The sequence below is a fragment of the Tursiops truncatus genome, chromosome 4, assembly GCF_011762595.2.
Source record: "Tursiops truncatus isolate mTurTru1 chromosome 4, mTurTru1.mat.Y, whole genome shotgun sequence".
NCBI lineage: Eukaryota > Metazoa > Chordata > Mammalia > Artiodactyla > Delphinidae > Tursiops > Tursiops truncatus.
In genome coordinates, this window is record NC_047037.1 from 9,453,946 (window position 1) to 9,472,037 (window position 18,092).

At 38.9% G+C, this 18,092-nt stretch overlaps 1 protein-coding gene and 1 non-coding gene across 9 annotated transcripts in view; both read left to right on the forward strand.

Annotated features, from left to right (window-relative positions):
- TBC1D5 (TBC1 domain family member 5) overlaps positions 1-18,092 on the forward strand; it is a 540,886-nt gene that overhangs the window by 444,473 nt on the left and 78,321 nt on the right. For all 8 annotated transcript variants that reach the window (XM_019934420.3, XM_073803671.1, XM_073803672.1 and 5 more), the window contains one exon: positions 320-405. In XM_019934420.3, the coding sequence (XP_019789979.2) occupies positions 320-405 (86 nt within the window). The remainder of the gene's footprint in view (positions 1-319; positions 406-18,092) is intronic.
- On the forward strand, positions 51-122 carry TRNAQ-UUG (transfer RNA glutamine (anticodon UUG)). Its single transcript has one exon. It is a non-coding gene; the product is annotated as a tRNA-Gln (tRNA).

The following is an 18,092-nucleotide window of genomic DNA, read 5'->3' on the forward strand; positions in this document are numbered from 1 at the left end:
GGCAAAACTTCAACAATAAAAACAAACCAACAAACAAAAAAACGGGGAGCTCCCTGGCAGTCCAGTGGTTAGGTCTCGGCACTTTGACTGCTGTGGCCCAGGTTCAATTCCTGGTCAGGGAATTAAGATCCCACAGGCCATGAGGCACAGCCAAATTAAAAAAACAAAAAAACCCAAGCACATTAATTATTAAACTTCATTATTATACGTATTTTTTTCTGAAAGAATATAAAAACAATTGTTTCATTCTTTTATGTGTTAATGTATAATTTAAATAGCTTTATACATTTTAATTTACTGCTTTTTTTTTTTTCTATAGAGAAATCCAAGACCAGTGACTTATCAGTTCCATCCAAATTTAGATTATTATAAAGCCCGAGGAGCAGACCTCATGAATAAAAGCCGGTAAGTCCTCTTTCTCTGATGAAAGTCACTAAAATATTCTTGGAGATCGTCAGGAATGTTACACATTTGCTGAAAATAATTTCCCAGATTTGAGTATACCAATGGTTAATGCATGTAATGAATCTTTGTAAAATAAATTATCTGAGTTTTTTTCTAAGGCATGAGCAAAGGATGTATGTTGATGTCAGTGGTAAGGTGAAAAATTAAATAAATTTAAGAGTACTTGTTACAGATTGAAGTTTGGCAACTTTGTTCTTCTAACACTAAGAAACCTGAATAAATTGTGCCTGCTTGCGCAGTCTCTTTCTAGACCCTAGCTGTTGATTGAAAAGAAGCAGTTCTATAATATATGTTTAAATTATTTCAGTAATAAAATTAAAACTGGGTTTCCCAACTGTCTTTAGAACTACACAATAAGCTTATAAATGCATCTTGTGTGTGCATTTGTGATTATATACATAGAAATTTTAAGGGTCACTGTAGGAATAAAAAAACATTAAAATCCTACATTTAAAAGAAATTAACACTGGCATAAAGGGTTGATGAACAGTTTTGCTCTTTCATAATACTATACTCAGATGTCTCAAGAGTTAACTCATCAAACCAGAACCATCTCAAATTAGAACATAATTTCAAAATTTACTCTGGTAGACTAAAATGTTAGTCATGATAAATGCTGCAAGTTGTCCGAATTTTCTTCCTTAAGCATTTTGCCTCTATGCTAGCTTTTCTTCAGTAGAATTCCAACAACCTAAATATACATGGCTGGAGTACACATACATGATGTGTTCTGCTCTTACTTGGAGAGTTTTAAAAAAAAGACATAATTCCTGACACATCGAAACTCATGTCTGAGGGGTGAGAGGATTTTATAAGAAAGCAGCTAAATTTAAACTTGCATTTTGAACCCTTAGTGTCACGTTATTTTTAAATTACCCATCCTTGATTGAAGTCTGTCTCATGTTTTGAAGGGCTATGTAATTATGAGACCAGTTCTGTAGCCCACGAGGCTTCTGTGAGACTCTTTTCTGTTTGTTCATTTCATCTGATTCTTGGTTCACAAATAAAGGGTTTTTCCCTATAGTCACTTTGTTCATTTAATTTAACAAATTCTTCTTGAGTGCCAGACTCTCAGTATTCTAGGCATTGGAGATAGTGAACAAACCGGACAAAAATCCTAGCCCTCAGGAATCTTACAGTCTAATCACTTGTATTTCCTCCCTGTCAAGTATTTAGTTTTGATATGTTTTTTAAAAAGTATATTTTAGGTACTTTCTTCATATAAGATCTTTCCAGCTGGAGCTCCTTCTTCTCTCCCCTAATCTCCACCCTGCACCCCCTGCCCACCACCTCCCCCAGGTTAGTTTTCACAGGACGGCCTGTAAACTCTCAGTTTCCAGCAGATTAGATCACACTTCCACTTGAACCTCCAAAGGCTTCCTAATACCTCCCATAATCCTGTCTTCTTCCCTTGCCCCTCCCGTAGTGACCTCATCTCCTCCACCCTCCCCTTCTCTTCCCTCTTGCTTGAGCTTGCCTGGGGCCATAGTGCTTCCCTGTTCTCCTCCCACCTCCCCTCTTCCTTTTCAGCTTCAGGATTTATGGCTCAGCACAAATATCTCACACAAGGCAAGCCTATCTCTCTCTCACAGTTTTTTTTTTTTTATTGACATATAGTTGATTTACAATGTTGTGTTAATTTCTGCTGTACAGCAAAGTGATTCAGTTATACATGTGTCTACATTTCTCTTCCATTATGGTTTATCACAGGATATTGAATATAGTTCCCTGTGCCATACGGTAAGACCTTGTTGTTCATCCATTCTCTGTATAATAGTTTGCATCTGCTAATCCCAAACTCCCACCCCCGCTTGGCAACCACAATTCTGTTCTCTATGTCTGTCAGTCTGTTTCTGTTTTGTATGTAGGTTCATTTGTGTCATATTTTAGATTCCATATATAAGTGATATCATATGGTATTTATCTTTCTATTTCTGACTTACATCTTCTTTTTCCATTCATCTGTCGATGGACATTTAGGTTGTTTCCATGTCCATGTCTTGGATATTGTAAATCGTGCTGCGATGAACATAGGGGTGCATGTATCTTTTCGAATCATAGTTTTGTCTGGATATATGCCCAGGAGTGGGATTGCAGAATTATATGGTAGCTCTATTTTTAGTTTTTTGAGGAACCTCCATACTGTTCTCCATAGTGGCTGCACCAATTCACATTCCCACCAACACTGCAAGAGGGTTCCCTTTCCTCCACACCCTCTCCAGCATTTGTTGTTTGTAGACTTTTTGATGATGGCCATTCTGACTGGTGTGAGGTGATACCTCATTGTAATTGTGATTTGCATTTCTCTAGGGATTAGTGATGCTGAGCAGCTTTTCATGTGCCTGTTAGCGATCCATGTGTTCACACAAGCCTCTCTTGACCTCCCTTTTGTCTTCACCTCCCTTGGTCACTCTCTACCCCACTGCCCCCATCTTATTTTCATAGCATTCTTTACTCACAGAAGTCATAGACATATGTATCATCTATCTCCCCAACCTCCCCACTAAAGTCAAGCCCCCTGCAGGCAGGTCCCTTGTCTTACTCACTACTTGAGGGCACCTGGATAATCCTGGCTGGTGTGGGGAGGTTACTCAGTATTTGTTGTATGTATACATGATTCTATTTTTACATTTTTCAACATCTACTGTTTTTTTTTTTTTTTTCAAAAAGGAAATAGACTGTACCCTTTCCTTTTTCCCCTTCATGTTTTATCTTTCTTCCATTTAGCTTTCTGTCCCAGCATTTTTCTTCTCAAAAATGTTGGTTCTGTTTTATGTATTTCCTTGTAAGCACATTGAGATTCTTATACAAAGTAACACTGTAAGGATGCAAGGCAGATTTCTCATCATCACTGTTGCAATTTCAAAGCTTGAAATTGAAACTGAACCAAATAAAGTGTAGTGTGTGAAGACATCACAGACCAGCAAATGAGGAGAGAAAGAGTTCAGAGATGGTACTGGGAAACTTGACAAATCTTTTGAAAAGGTATCAACTTATAAACTTAACACACACCAGAATAAACTCTGAGTTAATCAAAGTTCATTCAAACAAGCAAACATAGAAATAAAACACAAATGTCTGTCTGACCTCTAGTTACTAGACTTTCTGGCCTTAAAAGTAATGGAAGAAATCACAAAGGGAAGGACTGGTGGATTTTACTACACAACTGTTTTTAAGTAGATGTCAAAAATAAAATAAACTGAATCAAAAAGGAAACAGAAAATTGGGAAAATATATGTAGTATAAATGACTGACAAACTATAATATCATTAATGTATAGTTCAGTTCAGTAAGAAACACAAGATCTGTTTCAGGGGCCATCACATCTCCTGACATACTCCTCTCTGCCCAGAGGTTCTCAGCCCAGGTTCATGGCTTTACGTTCCATTTATGACTAAAGGGTCCTTCACATATATCTTCAGTCTGACCTCTTCCCTTGAGCTCCAGACTCACATGTTCCAAACTAAACTCTTGATTCCACCTCCATACACCTGTTGTTCCCCCAGTGTTTCTGCATCACAATGAATGTCATGACCCAGTTGATCAAGCCTTAGAATTGCCTTTAACTCTTCTTTTTCTCTGACATCACACGTCAAGTGCATCAGCAACTCCTATTCAAACTATATCCTGAACTAAGCCACTTACCTCTCTCTGCAGTGGTGGCACCAAGTCACGGGGCCTTGCCCATCTCACCCCCACGGTCTCCTAACCCATCTCCCTATGCAAGTCCAATCATATCACTCTTCTGCTCAGAGCCCTTCCGTGGCTTCCCAAAACATTTGGGGTCAAATCCCAAGCCTTTTCAGTGGTCTGCAAGGCAGGCCCTACATGATCCTGTCTCTCCAACCCCACCAGCCTGCTCTCTTGTTCACTGGACTCCAGCCACACCGGGCTGCTTACCATTCCTCCAGCTCTCGAACAAGTTCCCACTTCAGGAGCTCTGAGCTTGCTTTTCCCCGTGTCTGGGTTCTTCCCCAAGAATCCACATGGCACACTTACTGCTCAGTCTGTGTTCAAATATCGTCCCTTCAGAGAACCTCTCTTTGACTGCTCTGTCTAAAATAATGGACCACTCTACTCTGTCCCTTTAATTTGCTTTGTTATTGTTTTTGTGGGGGTTTTTTTAATAGCTGAAATGGTATTTTTCATTTTTAATTCAGCTTTTCAGTTTGTTTTTATAGTTTGTTTCTTGCATTGAAATGTAAACTCTGCATGTTTGTCTTGTTAACTGTCTTATCCTCAGCACCTAAAATAGTGCCTAGAATATAGTAGGCACTCAATGAAAGAAGGATTGCAAACAGCAAATAAACCTTTAAAAAGCTGTTCAAACTCATAATTAATCAAAGAAATGCATAATTAATTAAAACACCTATAAAGCACTGTTTTTCACCTTTCAAATTAGCAAATTAAAAATAAACAAGGCAGAGGTGAGTAAATCATCACAATCTACTGTACGGCCTAGGTCCATAGTTAATAATACTATATTGTGTACTTAAAATTTGCTAAGCGAGTAGACCTTAAGTGTTCTTATCACAAAAAATAAAATAAATAACAATAGTAGTGATAAAGAGGGTGGGAGGAAACTTTTGGGGGTGATAGTTAGGTTTATGGCATAGATTGTGGTGATAGTTTCACAGATGTATACGTATCTCCAAACTTATCAAGTTGTCCACTTTAAATGGGTACAGCCGTTGTATGTCCGTTATACCTCAATAAAGTGGTTTTGAATGAATGAATGAATGAATGGGCAAGCTAGCACCAGTGAAGGTGCACGGATATCCTTAGTCACCAATACAGGGAGTATAAGTTGAGACAAGCCTGGTAATCTTGCCAAATAGTACTCCTAATTCTGTATGTAGCCCTTATAACTACCACACTATTCCCCAGAGGTTTGTTTATCCTGCCACTACTTTATCCATGATCAGAAACTATTGTAGCTGCAAAATCCTTGGGAAAGTCCCCCTTTAGCTATTTAATGCCTAAGATGCTTTTACCAAGCTGGACCCTTCAGCCATAATTAGCCTTGCAACTACTTTCTTAGCTGTATAGAGGCTATTAAAGAGTTAATGCATTGGGACTGTCATTGAGCAGCAAGACAGGTAGTGGGGATGGTCTAGAGGGAATTTATATCCTCATGGGGGAACCCCGAGCAGGGATCAGTTAGCAGAGGACAGGCAAGAGGCAGGCAGACACCTGGAAAGCAGGGAGCTAATACTTGCTACGTCTAGGGCAATGGACTTCTATTTGTGTTGCTTATCCAAATGAGGGAAGAGGATGCAAAGATGACATGTGATTTTGAGATAAGAATATCTCTAGAAATCAAGAAGCCTGATTTCTCTTCTCTGCTTTACCATGGATTGCTATAATTAAGTCTTTAAACGCAAGTGCCTAGGTATTTTAGTGGTAGATTTTCCATTACGTGTGTGGGTAATATTCACTGTGCTCTGATTTTACTTACTTGCAAATTTCTCTTTAAAAATGGGAATTGACATTTTGTTATTCAGTCAATTTTTGAGCTCAGAACAATAATTTAACACTCAAATCCTGCTCCAGTTTTGTCCTAAAATAACCATAAATTGCTGCTATACATATTTTTTTAAAAAAAAAAAAGCACATGTAAATTGTGACTGGTCTTCAGAAAGACCCATCTAATTTACTCAGGAATCTATGACCACTGAAATGCCCAACTGAGAAGTCATGAAACAGAATTTAATAGTTTTTAAATACTGCAACCTCTTATAATAAGAGTAAAATCTCATACCTTCTTTATTCCAGAACATTCATGGATTTTCTGTTTTGAAAATGACCCAACACAATTTCTCAGAATGTGTAGTTTTTATGTGCTCTGCAGAGGTGATGAAATAATCACGCCTGAGCTGTCAGCAGTGACTCAAGGCCACATGTCACTTTATCTAGTGGCACCTTTTTTTTTTTTTCTTTTTTCTGCGGTACGCGGGCCTCTCACTGTTGCGGCCTCTCCCGTTGCAGAGCACAGGCTCCGGACGCGCAGGCTCAACGGCCATGGCTCACGGGCCCAGCTGCTCCGCGGCATGTGGCATCTTCCCGGACCGGGGCACGAAGAACCCGTGTCCCCTGCATCAGCAGGCGGACTCTCAACCACTGCGCCACCAGGGAAGCCCCTAGTGGTGCCTTTTTACAGACTCCACAACTATAGGTCTTTTAACTTGCTTAAGCAATTTCACATCACCAAAATTAGATATTTCGCTTGATTAAATGAGACCTTGGTAGAGATGGAAGAAACCAAGCTCAGTTCCTGATCTGCCCACTCACCAGATCAGCAATAGCATTCTATGTGCTAATATTCCCAGCTTTCCTCTGCCTTGTGTCAGAGCTTAAACAACTTAACTGATACCAATAATGAAAGATTCCAGAATTAGAATTCTGGAAGGTACAGGCCTCTGGCAGGCCTCTACAAATGGCCCCTTGTCAGGATCCCTGCATGGGATCCAGCAGGAAGCCAGGGAAAGATGATTCTAATAAGAGTGTTCGCTGGGCTTTGAAGATGTTTTCCACATTCCTCAGCTGGGCTCCAGTGACGAAGTAATGATGACGTCCAGTCCATTTTCACCCCAAGAATGCCTGATGGCCAATAATTTTCCATCTCTCCTTGGGATCAGGATCTGCCTCAGCTTAGGAGCGTTCTTCTCAGGACCTGGCCTAACAAGAATGTCCTAGAAAGTGCGTGATCCCAGGAGGCTCAGGAATTCTTCTACCAGTTGTCATCTTATGCTAGAATTTGAGCTTTGTGAGAACAGGGACCACATCTGCCTCTGTCATTGCTGTTTCCTCAGTACCTGGCACAGAGAACACATTCAAATACTGGTGAAATGATTGAATGCTTTCTAGCCTCATTTATAGAGGAACCATATGGATGTCAGGGACTGAATCCTAGAATCTTCATATTGCCAGGGCCTAGCACAGTACCTGGCACTGTTTCTAGTATTCAGTGAGTATTTAGTTTAATGACTGAATAAATAAATACTGTTTTGAATCCCTAAAAGGCATTATAAAATTCTTCTGGCCAATTTCCATTTTATATGGTCCACAAGATTTTTAAATTAGGCTTTATTGTATTTACTCAGAAGTATTTTATTGCTAAAATATGGTAAAGAAATAATATGCTAATGATATTTCCCAAGTCATAAAGCCAAGAAGTCCATTGTTATAGTCCCTTAGTAGTTAATTGGCTAATCAGAATTTTAAAGGACACTGATTTCTATATAAATGTAATTTTGTGATATTTTTGTGCTCAAATAAGAGTTTATGCTATAAACAATTCTATGTCTGAAATGCTCTTTCTCTTGTATCAAAGAGAGTTGTTAATTCCTAACCAATTAAGGTAAATTGGTAAAACTATCTCCTGTTTAGGGCAGAGTAAATAACTCTTTCTCCTGTTTTAAAAAATTTAAGTGTAATTTGTACACAAAACACAGATCTTAAGTGTTCAGTCTGATGAGTTTTGACAGCTGTGTATACCCCTGTAAGCACCATCTAAAACAATATATCTGGAGTGAACATTTCTTTCACCCGAGAATTCCCTGGTGTCCCTTTCCAGTCAATTCCAACCCTTCATCCCAAGGCAACCACTGTCTGATTTCTATTACCTTATATTAGTTTTGCCTTTTCTTGAGCTTCCCATAAATAGAGCCACACAGTATGCACTCATTTTTGTCTAGCTTTCTTCATTCGGAATAATGTTTTTGCAATTCATGCGTGTTCTTGCATGTATCAGTAGTTTCTTCCTTTAGATTGTTGAGTTGTATTCCACTATACAATGTATCACAAGTTGTTTATCTGTTCTCTTGTTGATAGATACTGGGTTATTTCCAGATTTGGGGTGTTATGAACAAGACTGCTAAGAGCATTCTTGTACAGGTGTTTTGATGTTTTTGTTTGTTGTTTTTGGTTTTGGTGTTTATCTTTCCCTTGGGTAAACACTTAGAAATTAAATTGTCCTAATGGATAGATCTATGTTTAACTTTATAAGAAACTACAAACTGTTTTACAAAGTAATTATACCTTTTTCCACTCTCATCAGGAATATATGGGGGTTCTAACTGCTCTTCATCTTTGCCAACATTCGCTACTGTCAGTCTTTCTGATTTTATCTATTCTAGTTGGTGTGAAAATGCTATCTCATTGTGTTTTAATTTGCATTTTCCTGGTCATCTTTTCATAGAATATTGATGATTTGTATATCTTCTTTTGTGAACTGTCCAGGTTGTTTGCCTGTGTTTAATGGGTTGTTTGTCTTTTTATTCTTGATTTGTAAGAATACTTTATATATTCTGGATAGAAGTCTTTGTCAGATAAATGTACTGCAAATATTATCCTCCCCCAGTGTATGGCTTGCCTGTTCATTTTCTTAGTGATATCTTTTGATGAGCAGAAAATTATTATTTCAGTGAAGTTTCTTTTACCAGTTTTTTTCTTCTGTGGCTAGTGCATTTTATTTTCCTATTGAAGAAATCTCCTATCTAAGACTCACCTTAGTTTCCATTGTTGAGGGTCCTTAAGACCACACTCGGCTTCGAAGTTTCACTAGAAGGACTCACAAAACTCAGAAAAGCTGATAGACTCATGTTTATAGTATACTGTGGCAAAAGATTATAGATTAAAATCAGGAAGGGAAAAAGGTTGGTGTTGTAGACTGAAAAAATGCACAACCTAGAAGGTGAGGGTTATGTTTTATTCGGCGGACTTTCTGAGGTCTTCAAGCCAGGGAGACAGGACTCTCAGATCACTCTGAGGGACTGCTCTGAAGAGGCAAGGGGGGAGCCAGGATATACAGTAGTTTTGCAACAAATACCAGGTAGTCGGAACATCAAAAGTTTACTGTTAATTAAAGAAAACCAGACATCTCAAGTTAAAGAATGGAGCGCTTTTCTGTGTATGGGAAGATGCAAGAGTCTGGGCTCACTGAAATCATTGCTTTGATATGCACTTCAGCTCCCTGGGGCCAGCATCCTGTGCTTTCTCATCCAGGGTCTCCTCAGGGTGCACCATCAGTCTGGCTGCAACAGTTGACTGCTAGATGGTGGGCATTTGGTTTCCATCCTGAGTTTCCTCAGGGCTCACCATTGGGGAGGCTACAATGTGATGGCTTGATGGCTGGAGCATCCTCTATTTACTGATATGGCAGGCAACATTTTTCACTCAGAGTCTTAAGAGAAACCAGGTACAACTTTCCAGGTGTCCGCTCCCAGTGGACTGCTTAAGTCTCCTGGGAACCATGTAGGGCAACACATGTGAAGTGTTGCCAACCAGGGAAGCTCACCCAGGACTTGGTGACCCCAAGGTTTGTTATTAGAGGTCAGTCATGTAGTCATGAAGCAACCATGTGACTAACATTAGCTACTCCATCTCCAGTTCCCTCCAGAGGTCAGACTGATATAGTGTGGCAGGGGCCCAGGTTGAACAAAAACAGACTTTTACCATAAATCTGATTGTTAGCATAAACTTTGGTGTGGCTCAAGGCCCCAGGTCTACAAAGACACTTTTATCAGGTTGGATATTCCAAGGGCTAGAGGAGGTTATCTCCCAGTTGTCCCTCGAGGTCCAGTCCTAAACAACGTTGGAATGTGCAGGATTGGGACAGTCCAGGCCCGCTGAGTTAGCCCTTTACTGTACAGTCTCAAAGGTATTCTGTATTCTTCTAAAAGCTCTGTGGTTCTAACATTTGTATTAAATCTGTGGTCCACGTCAAGTTAATGTCTGTGTGTGGAGTGAGGTAAAAATTAAAGTCCATCTTTTTCCATAAAGGTATCCAGCAGTTCAGTACCACTTGTTTAAAAGTCTTTCCTTTCTCCATTGAATTAAATTGGATCCTTGGTTGAAAATCAATTGACTATATAGATATAAGCCAATTTCTGGACCTTCTATCCTTTCTCTAGTACCACACCAACTGAATTATGTAGCTTTATAGCAAGTCTTGATTTTAAATAGCCTGAATCCTCCAACTTTATTCTTTTTTTTATTATTTTGGCTATTCTGGGTTCTTTGCATTTCCTTATCAATTTTAGAGTCTACATGTCAACTTCTATAAAAATTATTGGGATTTTGGTTGGAATTACACTGAATCTATAGATCAATTTGGAAAGAACTGATACCTTAATATTATTGAATTATCTAATCCATGAACATGGACTATCTCTTCATTCAATTAGTCTTCTTCACATTCTCTCAGTAGTGTTTTATAGTTTTTAGTGCAGAAGTCTTGTATATTTTTTTTTCAATTGAGAGAAAATAAATTCCTCTTTTTTTCTGCATCTAACCCGTTCCCTTCCATGGCTGTACTTTTTTTAATGTGACTGTTTCCTTGGACTTTTATGTGCACTCACACATTTCTTTATCTTTATTGACTCCCATACCTCCTTCCTTAAAACCCTTAACAGTTGATTCTTGATACATGTTAAGTACAGCTGCTTGTGATTTTTTTTTTTAATTGTGAAGATATATAGTGATTCTCAAAGTGAAGGTAGAGAGGTGAAGAGGGCAAAACTCGCCACCAGGTGGGCATCTCAGAACTTTATCCTCTGCCATTCTGATGTATTTCCCTAGGCCAGAGACTCCCATGAGCCACGGTTAACGGGAGAGATTTGTATCCCTCTCAGATACTGGGTCAGAAAATAAATTAGTTGAAAACCACCACTCTAGAAATAGAAACCTCAAAATTTATTCCTAGAGATATGTCTTGGGGAGTTTATCTCATGATTTTATACAACCATGATTAATGTGTAATTGCTAATTAGTTGTTATATTAAACAAATATTACAAATTGTGTTCGGACCCAATTAGGTGAGCCCTACAGTCTAGCTTATATCCACCCTCTCATGAGGGCTAGCTTTTCTATCCCTAACAAGCACTCCTTTTGCTTCACATAACAGTCACAAAGATTTACATGCCACACGCAAAATAACCATGGTCTTCCTAGATGAAAGGAAACATGTTTCACTTGAAAAGCAGATTCCTAAGGAATAAGTAATAGCAAACTAACTTTTATCACATAGTTTTTATAAAAGCCTATAAAATCTTGAGTTTCTTGAGATATGGAGAGAGTTCATTTTCTAAGATAATAGAAACCTCACAATATGGCAAACAAATTAGAATTACATATAGATGTCTTTCATTGAAGCAAATTCGATACACTCAACCTTAAAGGTAAAGAATTAAGGAAGTTGGAAACCAATTCATTTTATAGAATTGAGACCTTCAGCTTAGAGAATTTGTGAGTAGAAATACATCATGAACGTTAGCTCAAATGTTAGAATCATTTGGAAAAGTATTATTTTGCAACTATGGCAAATGTTTTAAATTTCCAAATAAAAGATAGATGTATATAATAAGCATTCTGAAAGAGGTAAATATGAATCATAATCCATTCAGGGTACATCAATAATGACAGACTAGAAAATTACAGAGATGCAAAGAGAATATTTTTTCTATCCAAAAGCCAAAGTCTCATATTTATATTTACTTTTTCCAGCTACTCCTTGCACTTAAGAAGATAATTTTAAAGTAAGTTACATGTTTTTATGATGGAAAAAAGTATAGGTAGGATGAGGTGAGAATATGATAGAAAGAAAAGGAGATTTTGATGGAAGGAGAAGGAAAAGAATAGAGAAAAAAGGCCTCAGAGGGAAGATGAACATAGAGGAGGAGGGAGAGGTGAAAAGAACAGAATAGAAACTGAGGGTGGAAATAAGGAGGCAGGGCAGAAAGGTAGGCCCCTGAGTTTGAGATGGGTTTGGTCAGCATCCCTCAAGGGCCCACACTATCATTCAGGCCTCTTTTTGGTCCTGTAATCTTAGCAGGATGGTGAATGTGATGGTAGAAGCCGTTTGGCTCAGCTGATCACAAGCTGTCAGAGTCAGAAGGGTCTTTCACTGAACCCTGCCTCTCACCCATGCCAGGGCCAGGGAGCCTGTGTGTCTGAAAATGATTTTCTAATCTCTACTTACACAGTTCCAGAAATGGAGCTCTTACTATTTTAAATTGAGCCTGTGAAATCACTAGAAAGGATTTCCTGTGTCATAACCTTTTAACTGTCTTCTGTTACTGTCTGTAACTTTTGTAAACTTATTTTTTAAAGCCACGTGAAGAAGCGCTGCTTTCCCTCATGGCAGCTTTCACAGTACTGGAGGACTTGCTCCCCTGCTTTTTTAGCCATTTCTCTTCCATCGTAATTTTCATACCTCCCTACTGTTCCACTCCATTTTATAGACACAAAATTCAGTTCTGCCAGAAATTAATGTATCACCAAAACAGTCTGCCATGATTGTACAGTTAGTTACCTCCTGCAGTGTAGACAGTCAGCTAGTATTTCTAGCTACATATCATATTTACTATTAAAGGAAAACGTGTTTCCTATAAGAGGTTAATATATACTTACTATATATAGATACCATATTTACTTTTGAGGGATAATTTCACAGGGTACAGAATTCTAGGTTGGTGGTTTTTTCTCTCAACACTTTACATATTCACTGCACTCTCTTCTTGCATACGTGGTTTCTGAGGATAGTTAGAATGTTGTTCTTATTTTTGCTCCTCTATAGGTAAGCTGTTTTTTTTCCTCGGGCTTATTTCAGGATTTTTTTTTCTTGTGATATTCCATAGTTTAAAAATGATATGACTAAGCATAATTTTTTTTTGGCAATTTTCTTGCCTGGTGTTCTTTGAACTTCCTGGATCTTTGGTTTGTTGACTGACATTAATTTGGGGGAAATTCTCAGTCATTTTCTTCTGTTCTTTTCTCTCTTTCTTCTTCTGGTGTTCCCATTATTTGAATGTTACATCTTTTAGGGTTGTCCCACAATTCTTGGATATTCTGCTCTGCTTTTTCTGTCTTTTCTGTTTGCTTGGGGAGTTTCTATTGAAATATCCTCAACCTCAGAGATTCTTTCCTCAGCCATGTCCATCAATAATAAGCCCATCAAAGACATACTTTGTTTATGTTACAGTATTTTTGATCTCTGTCATTTCTTTTTTTTTTTTCTTAGAATTTCCTCCCCTCTGCTTGTATTTTCTATCTGTTCTTGCATGCTGTATACTTTATTCCTTAGAGTCTTTAGCATTTTAATCATAGTGATTTAAAATTTCCAGTCTGATAATTCCAACATCCCTGCTGTATCTGAGTCTGGTTCTGAAGCTTGGTCACTCTCTCTCTTCAAAGTATGCTTTTTGCTTTTTTAGTACATCTTTTAATTTTTTTTTTTTTTTGTAGTTGGACATGTTGTACTGGGTAAAAGGAACACCAGAAATAGGCCTTTAGTAATGTGGTGATAAAGTGTGGAGGAAAGGAAGCATTCTATGGTCCTATGATTAGGTCTCAATCTTTTAGTGAGCCTGGGCTTCCAGACTGTGAACTTGACACATGCCTCTCAGCTGCAGCCCCCACCAACATCAGGTGGAACAGGACGGCTAGAGGGGGCTGGGGTTGGGTACTTGCCTTCCCCCAGGTCAGTTAGGCTCGGCAAAAATCCCTGTAGGTTGGCCTCTGGTTAAATATTTCTCCTGAGGGCAGACCATTTAAGAAGAACAAGATGCTCTGGTGTATTTCAAATGGTTCCTTTTCCTCTACCCCTGCCAGAAGCACAATTTTTCTCCCATATTTACCATGAGAACCTGGTAGAGCTCCAGGAGGGAAAACTCGCTGAAGTTTGGGCTGCCCCTCCACCCTCCTGACTGGGTCCCCTGGGAGATTTTAACTCTCAAGTTTGTCCACACTGAGCTTCCAGCAATTCAGCCACAGTTCCAATTTCCCTACCCCAGCACTGGTTCTTGTGGGTTTCTGCTCTGGTAGGTCATGATCCTCTGTATTCACCCGTCACTCTCTCCAATCTGGGTGACAGCAGTTTGCCCTTTGACCTCACTTCTCTTATGGATCTAAGAAAAAAATGTTGATTTTTTTTTTCAGCTTGTTCAGCTTTTTACTTGTTGTTAGGACAGTGTAAAGACTTCCAAGCATTTTACACACTTGCCTGGAAACCCAGAAGTTCACTCATCTAGAATTAATGTACCCCAAGAATCTTATTTTTCTCCTGCAACATCATTATGGGCTCAGATTAGCCTTGTAGACCAGACCAAAACATTCATTTTTGGGAGCTTGACTTTTTGTTTTTTAATATGAACTCACGTTAATCCATGCCTCCCTATTCTATCTGTAATGAGCAGTTGTCAAAAGTTTTAACCTAAGTGTATAAGCTTTTATTTATCTTCATTAAATTTTATGTGTTTCATTTATTTCTCATGCTACCCTGTTGAGAGTATTTTAAATTTTGATTATTTTATCTGATGTATTGGGTGCCTCTGCAGCTTTTGGTCTAAAATTCATAAGCCCATGTTCTCTTTCTTCAAGTCTTAAAACTATAGGATCTTCTATCTCAAAGGGACACAAAATATCATATAACTCAGCCCCCATGGTTTAAAGATAAGGAAACTAAGGTCCAGACAACAGGCTAAATAACTCTTCCAAGTTACGGAATTCAGTGACAGAAGATTATGACCTTAAAAACAAGACTGGTGAGGAGGTCTGTGAACCAAGTCTGAGACACATGTCACCAGAGGGTTGCTAGAACATTCAGCAGTACACGTGAGGTAACAGTTGTTCAGCTATAAACTAAGTGTGTATTATCCTCCATTATATCCACTGCACCTTGATAAAATCCAACAGAGGTCAACACTTCAGATAAGAAATAAAGTTGTCTTAGAAGGACTTGTTTTTAGTGAACCAGACTGGCTACTTGTAATAAACACAACCATTTCCAAGTAATTAGTAAAAATATTTGTATAAACCAGTCTATTTTACAGTTTGGTTTCCACACTCCTTTTGAAAAATCAGAATATTTCCCCACTTCCATTCTTCTGATATTTCTATTTTTATTTAATAAAACAAAATGAGTAATATACGTAAGACAAACCCAACTGTCTAAAATTTTAAATGTATCTAAATAACAGACTATTTGAAAATGTGGGGGAAAATCTTTGATGCAATTGCTTTATTTTTTTTTAATATTTATTCATTTTATTTATTTACTTGGTTGTGCTGGGTCTTAGTTGCGGCAGGCGGGCTCCTTAGTTGCAGCTCACAGGCTCCTTATTTGTGGCTCACCGGCTCCTTAGTTGTGGCATGCGACCTCTTAGTTGCGGCATGCATGTGGGATCGTGCAGGGGCCCCCTGCATTGGGAGCGAGGAGTCTTAACCACTATCATCGGGGAAGTCCCGATGCTATTGCTTTAATCAGATGCAAATGTGCAGCTTTACATGCTTTTATTGGGAAAAAGAGAAAATGAATAAGTGAATGAATGAATGAACCAAGCATTCAACCTTTGGGCATATAGACAAAATAATTAAAAATGAGTTGAAAACTCATTATTTGACAAAAATATAAACAAGCATCTAACAACATTTTATTGCAAGAGGAGTGAAATAAACAAATATTAGATACTTAATATCAAACTTGAAAGAAATCTGTAGGTAAGAAGGAAATAAATCAGGGTGGTGAAAAGATTTGGTTACCAGGAAAGGAAAGAAGGTTGTGGAGAGTTTTTACAGAGGCGATACTTTTTTTTTTAAAAGCTTTAGAAAGGTTTTCGAAGTTGAATGAGAGCAGCTCATGATCCTGGGAATTAAGAAGGCATTGGAGACCCTAGAAGCTCTTTCAGTAAACAGAGTGTGAGGTAGAAAGCCAGGCTGCAAGAGATCAAGTTGGTAGGAAGAGGGTAGAAGAGGCAACAAGAGTCACCCACTTTCAGAATTTCAGAAACTGTACAAAAAGGGCCCAGCAATGAAGCCAGGTTGGGTTCTGGTACAGGTATTTCGAAGGATTCATGGATCTTCAGGAAGATGCCTCTGTTGCTGCTGATTTAACCCACTGAAGAGGCTGTGCTAAAAGAAAGTTCTTGGCACAATTTTCAAACAATCCCTCCTAGGTGGTACTGTTTTTAATAATAGTATGTAGTGTAGACGACAGTAACAAAAGACTTTGATTACACAGAGCCAGTTGCTCGTTAGATTTGGTGTTCAATGTCTTGTTAACTCCAAAGCCCTCTTAGCATTTCTTTTAACACTATTTACACATTGCCGCCATCTTTTTTTGTTTTGTTTTGTTTTGTTTTTTTGTGGTTTTTTGTGGTACGCGGACCTCTCACTGTTGTGGCCTCTCCCGTTGCGGAGCACAGGCTCCGGACGCGCAGGCTCAGCGGCCATGGCTTACGGGCCCAGCCGCTCCGCGGCACGTGGGATCTTCCCGGACCAGGGCACGAACCCGTGTCCCCTGCATCGGCAGGCGGACTCCCAACCACTGCGCCACCAGGGAAGCCCCATTGCCGCCATCTTTAATCCAATCCAGTCCGGTCCTCACTGTCCATCAGATCTCTTGACAACTGCATTAATTTTCATTAATTTAGCACACGTGACTTGACAGCCAATAATAATAGTTGCAGAATGTTTAGTATGTCTTGCGAAGACTGCTGCTGCTAATATTTAAGATCTCTCTTAGCTAACTTTGTCATAAAAGTTGTCATGCCTGAAACACAAACAGCGGGCAGCATGCTTAGCATGCTTGCTCTAGAAGTACATGGGTTATAATTGTTTCTACCTGAAAATAGTCACCTTCAATAGTTGTTTTCAAAATTCTTCTTATTCTTCTGGAAGCATGGGTAGTGGATGAGGGGGAAATTGGTTGAAAACAAAAAACGTTCAAAAAAGGAAAACAGCGCTCATCCTCTTTTAAGAGCTATTCAGATGAAGAATGGTTCGGCATGAGCTTGATCTGTGTGTTTTTCGTGGTTTATAGGAGTAATGAAGATGCCATAGCCATAGTCTCTTGATAATGCTCTAGCAGTTTCTTAGTACTTTTATCAACATATGAATTTTAGAACTGGCAGTAGGGGAATTTGACTAGTACATTTTTGTTTATAAAAAAAGGGTAACAACATTCTAACTTCTTCATATCCGTGAATTATGGATCTTGACTTGCATACAAGCGAAACTAAAATGCAGTGGAACTTCAGTATCCTAATAACTCTTCTTTCCACTACGACTCGCGAGAAAGGGGGATGCACGCAGGCTGCTGAGTGCACTGCAGTGCCAGAGGTGAGCGCCTTCTGAATCCAGAATTTATGAGTTCTTTACATGTCATTCATTCTTTTTCTCAATAAATATGTATTGAGCGCCTTCTCTGTTGCCAAGCTGTAGTGTCTATACATTGAGAGGTCTCTACTTCCTTAGGAAGCGTATAATAATTGGAAATAGGGCTTCCCTGGTGGCGCAGTGGTTGAGAGTCTGCCTGCCAATGCAGGGGACATGGGTTCGTGCCCTGGTCCGGGAAGATCCCGTATGCCGCGGAGCAGCTGGGCCCGTGAGCCATGGCTGCTGAGCTTGCGCGTCCGGAGCCTGTGCTCCACAACGGGAGAAGCCACAACAGTGAGAGGCCCGCGTACCGCAAAAAAATAAATAAATAAATAAAAAATTGGAAATAAGTGGTGCAACCGCAAAAAAATAAATAAATAAATAAAACATTGGAAATAAGTGGTGCATCATCACTATATACCCTCATCTCCATTAGGAAACATTATTTTCAATAATTTTTCAAAGAACATTA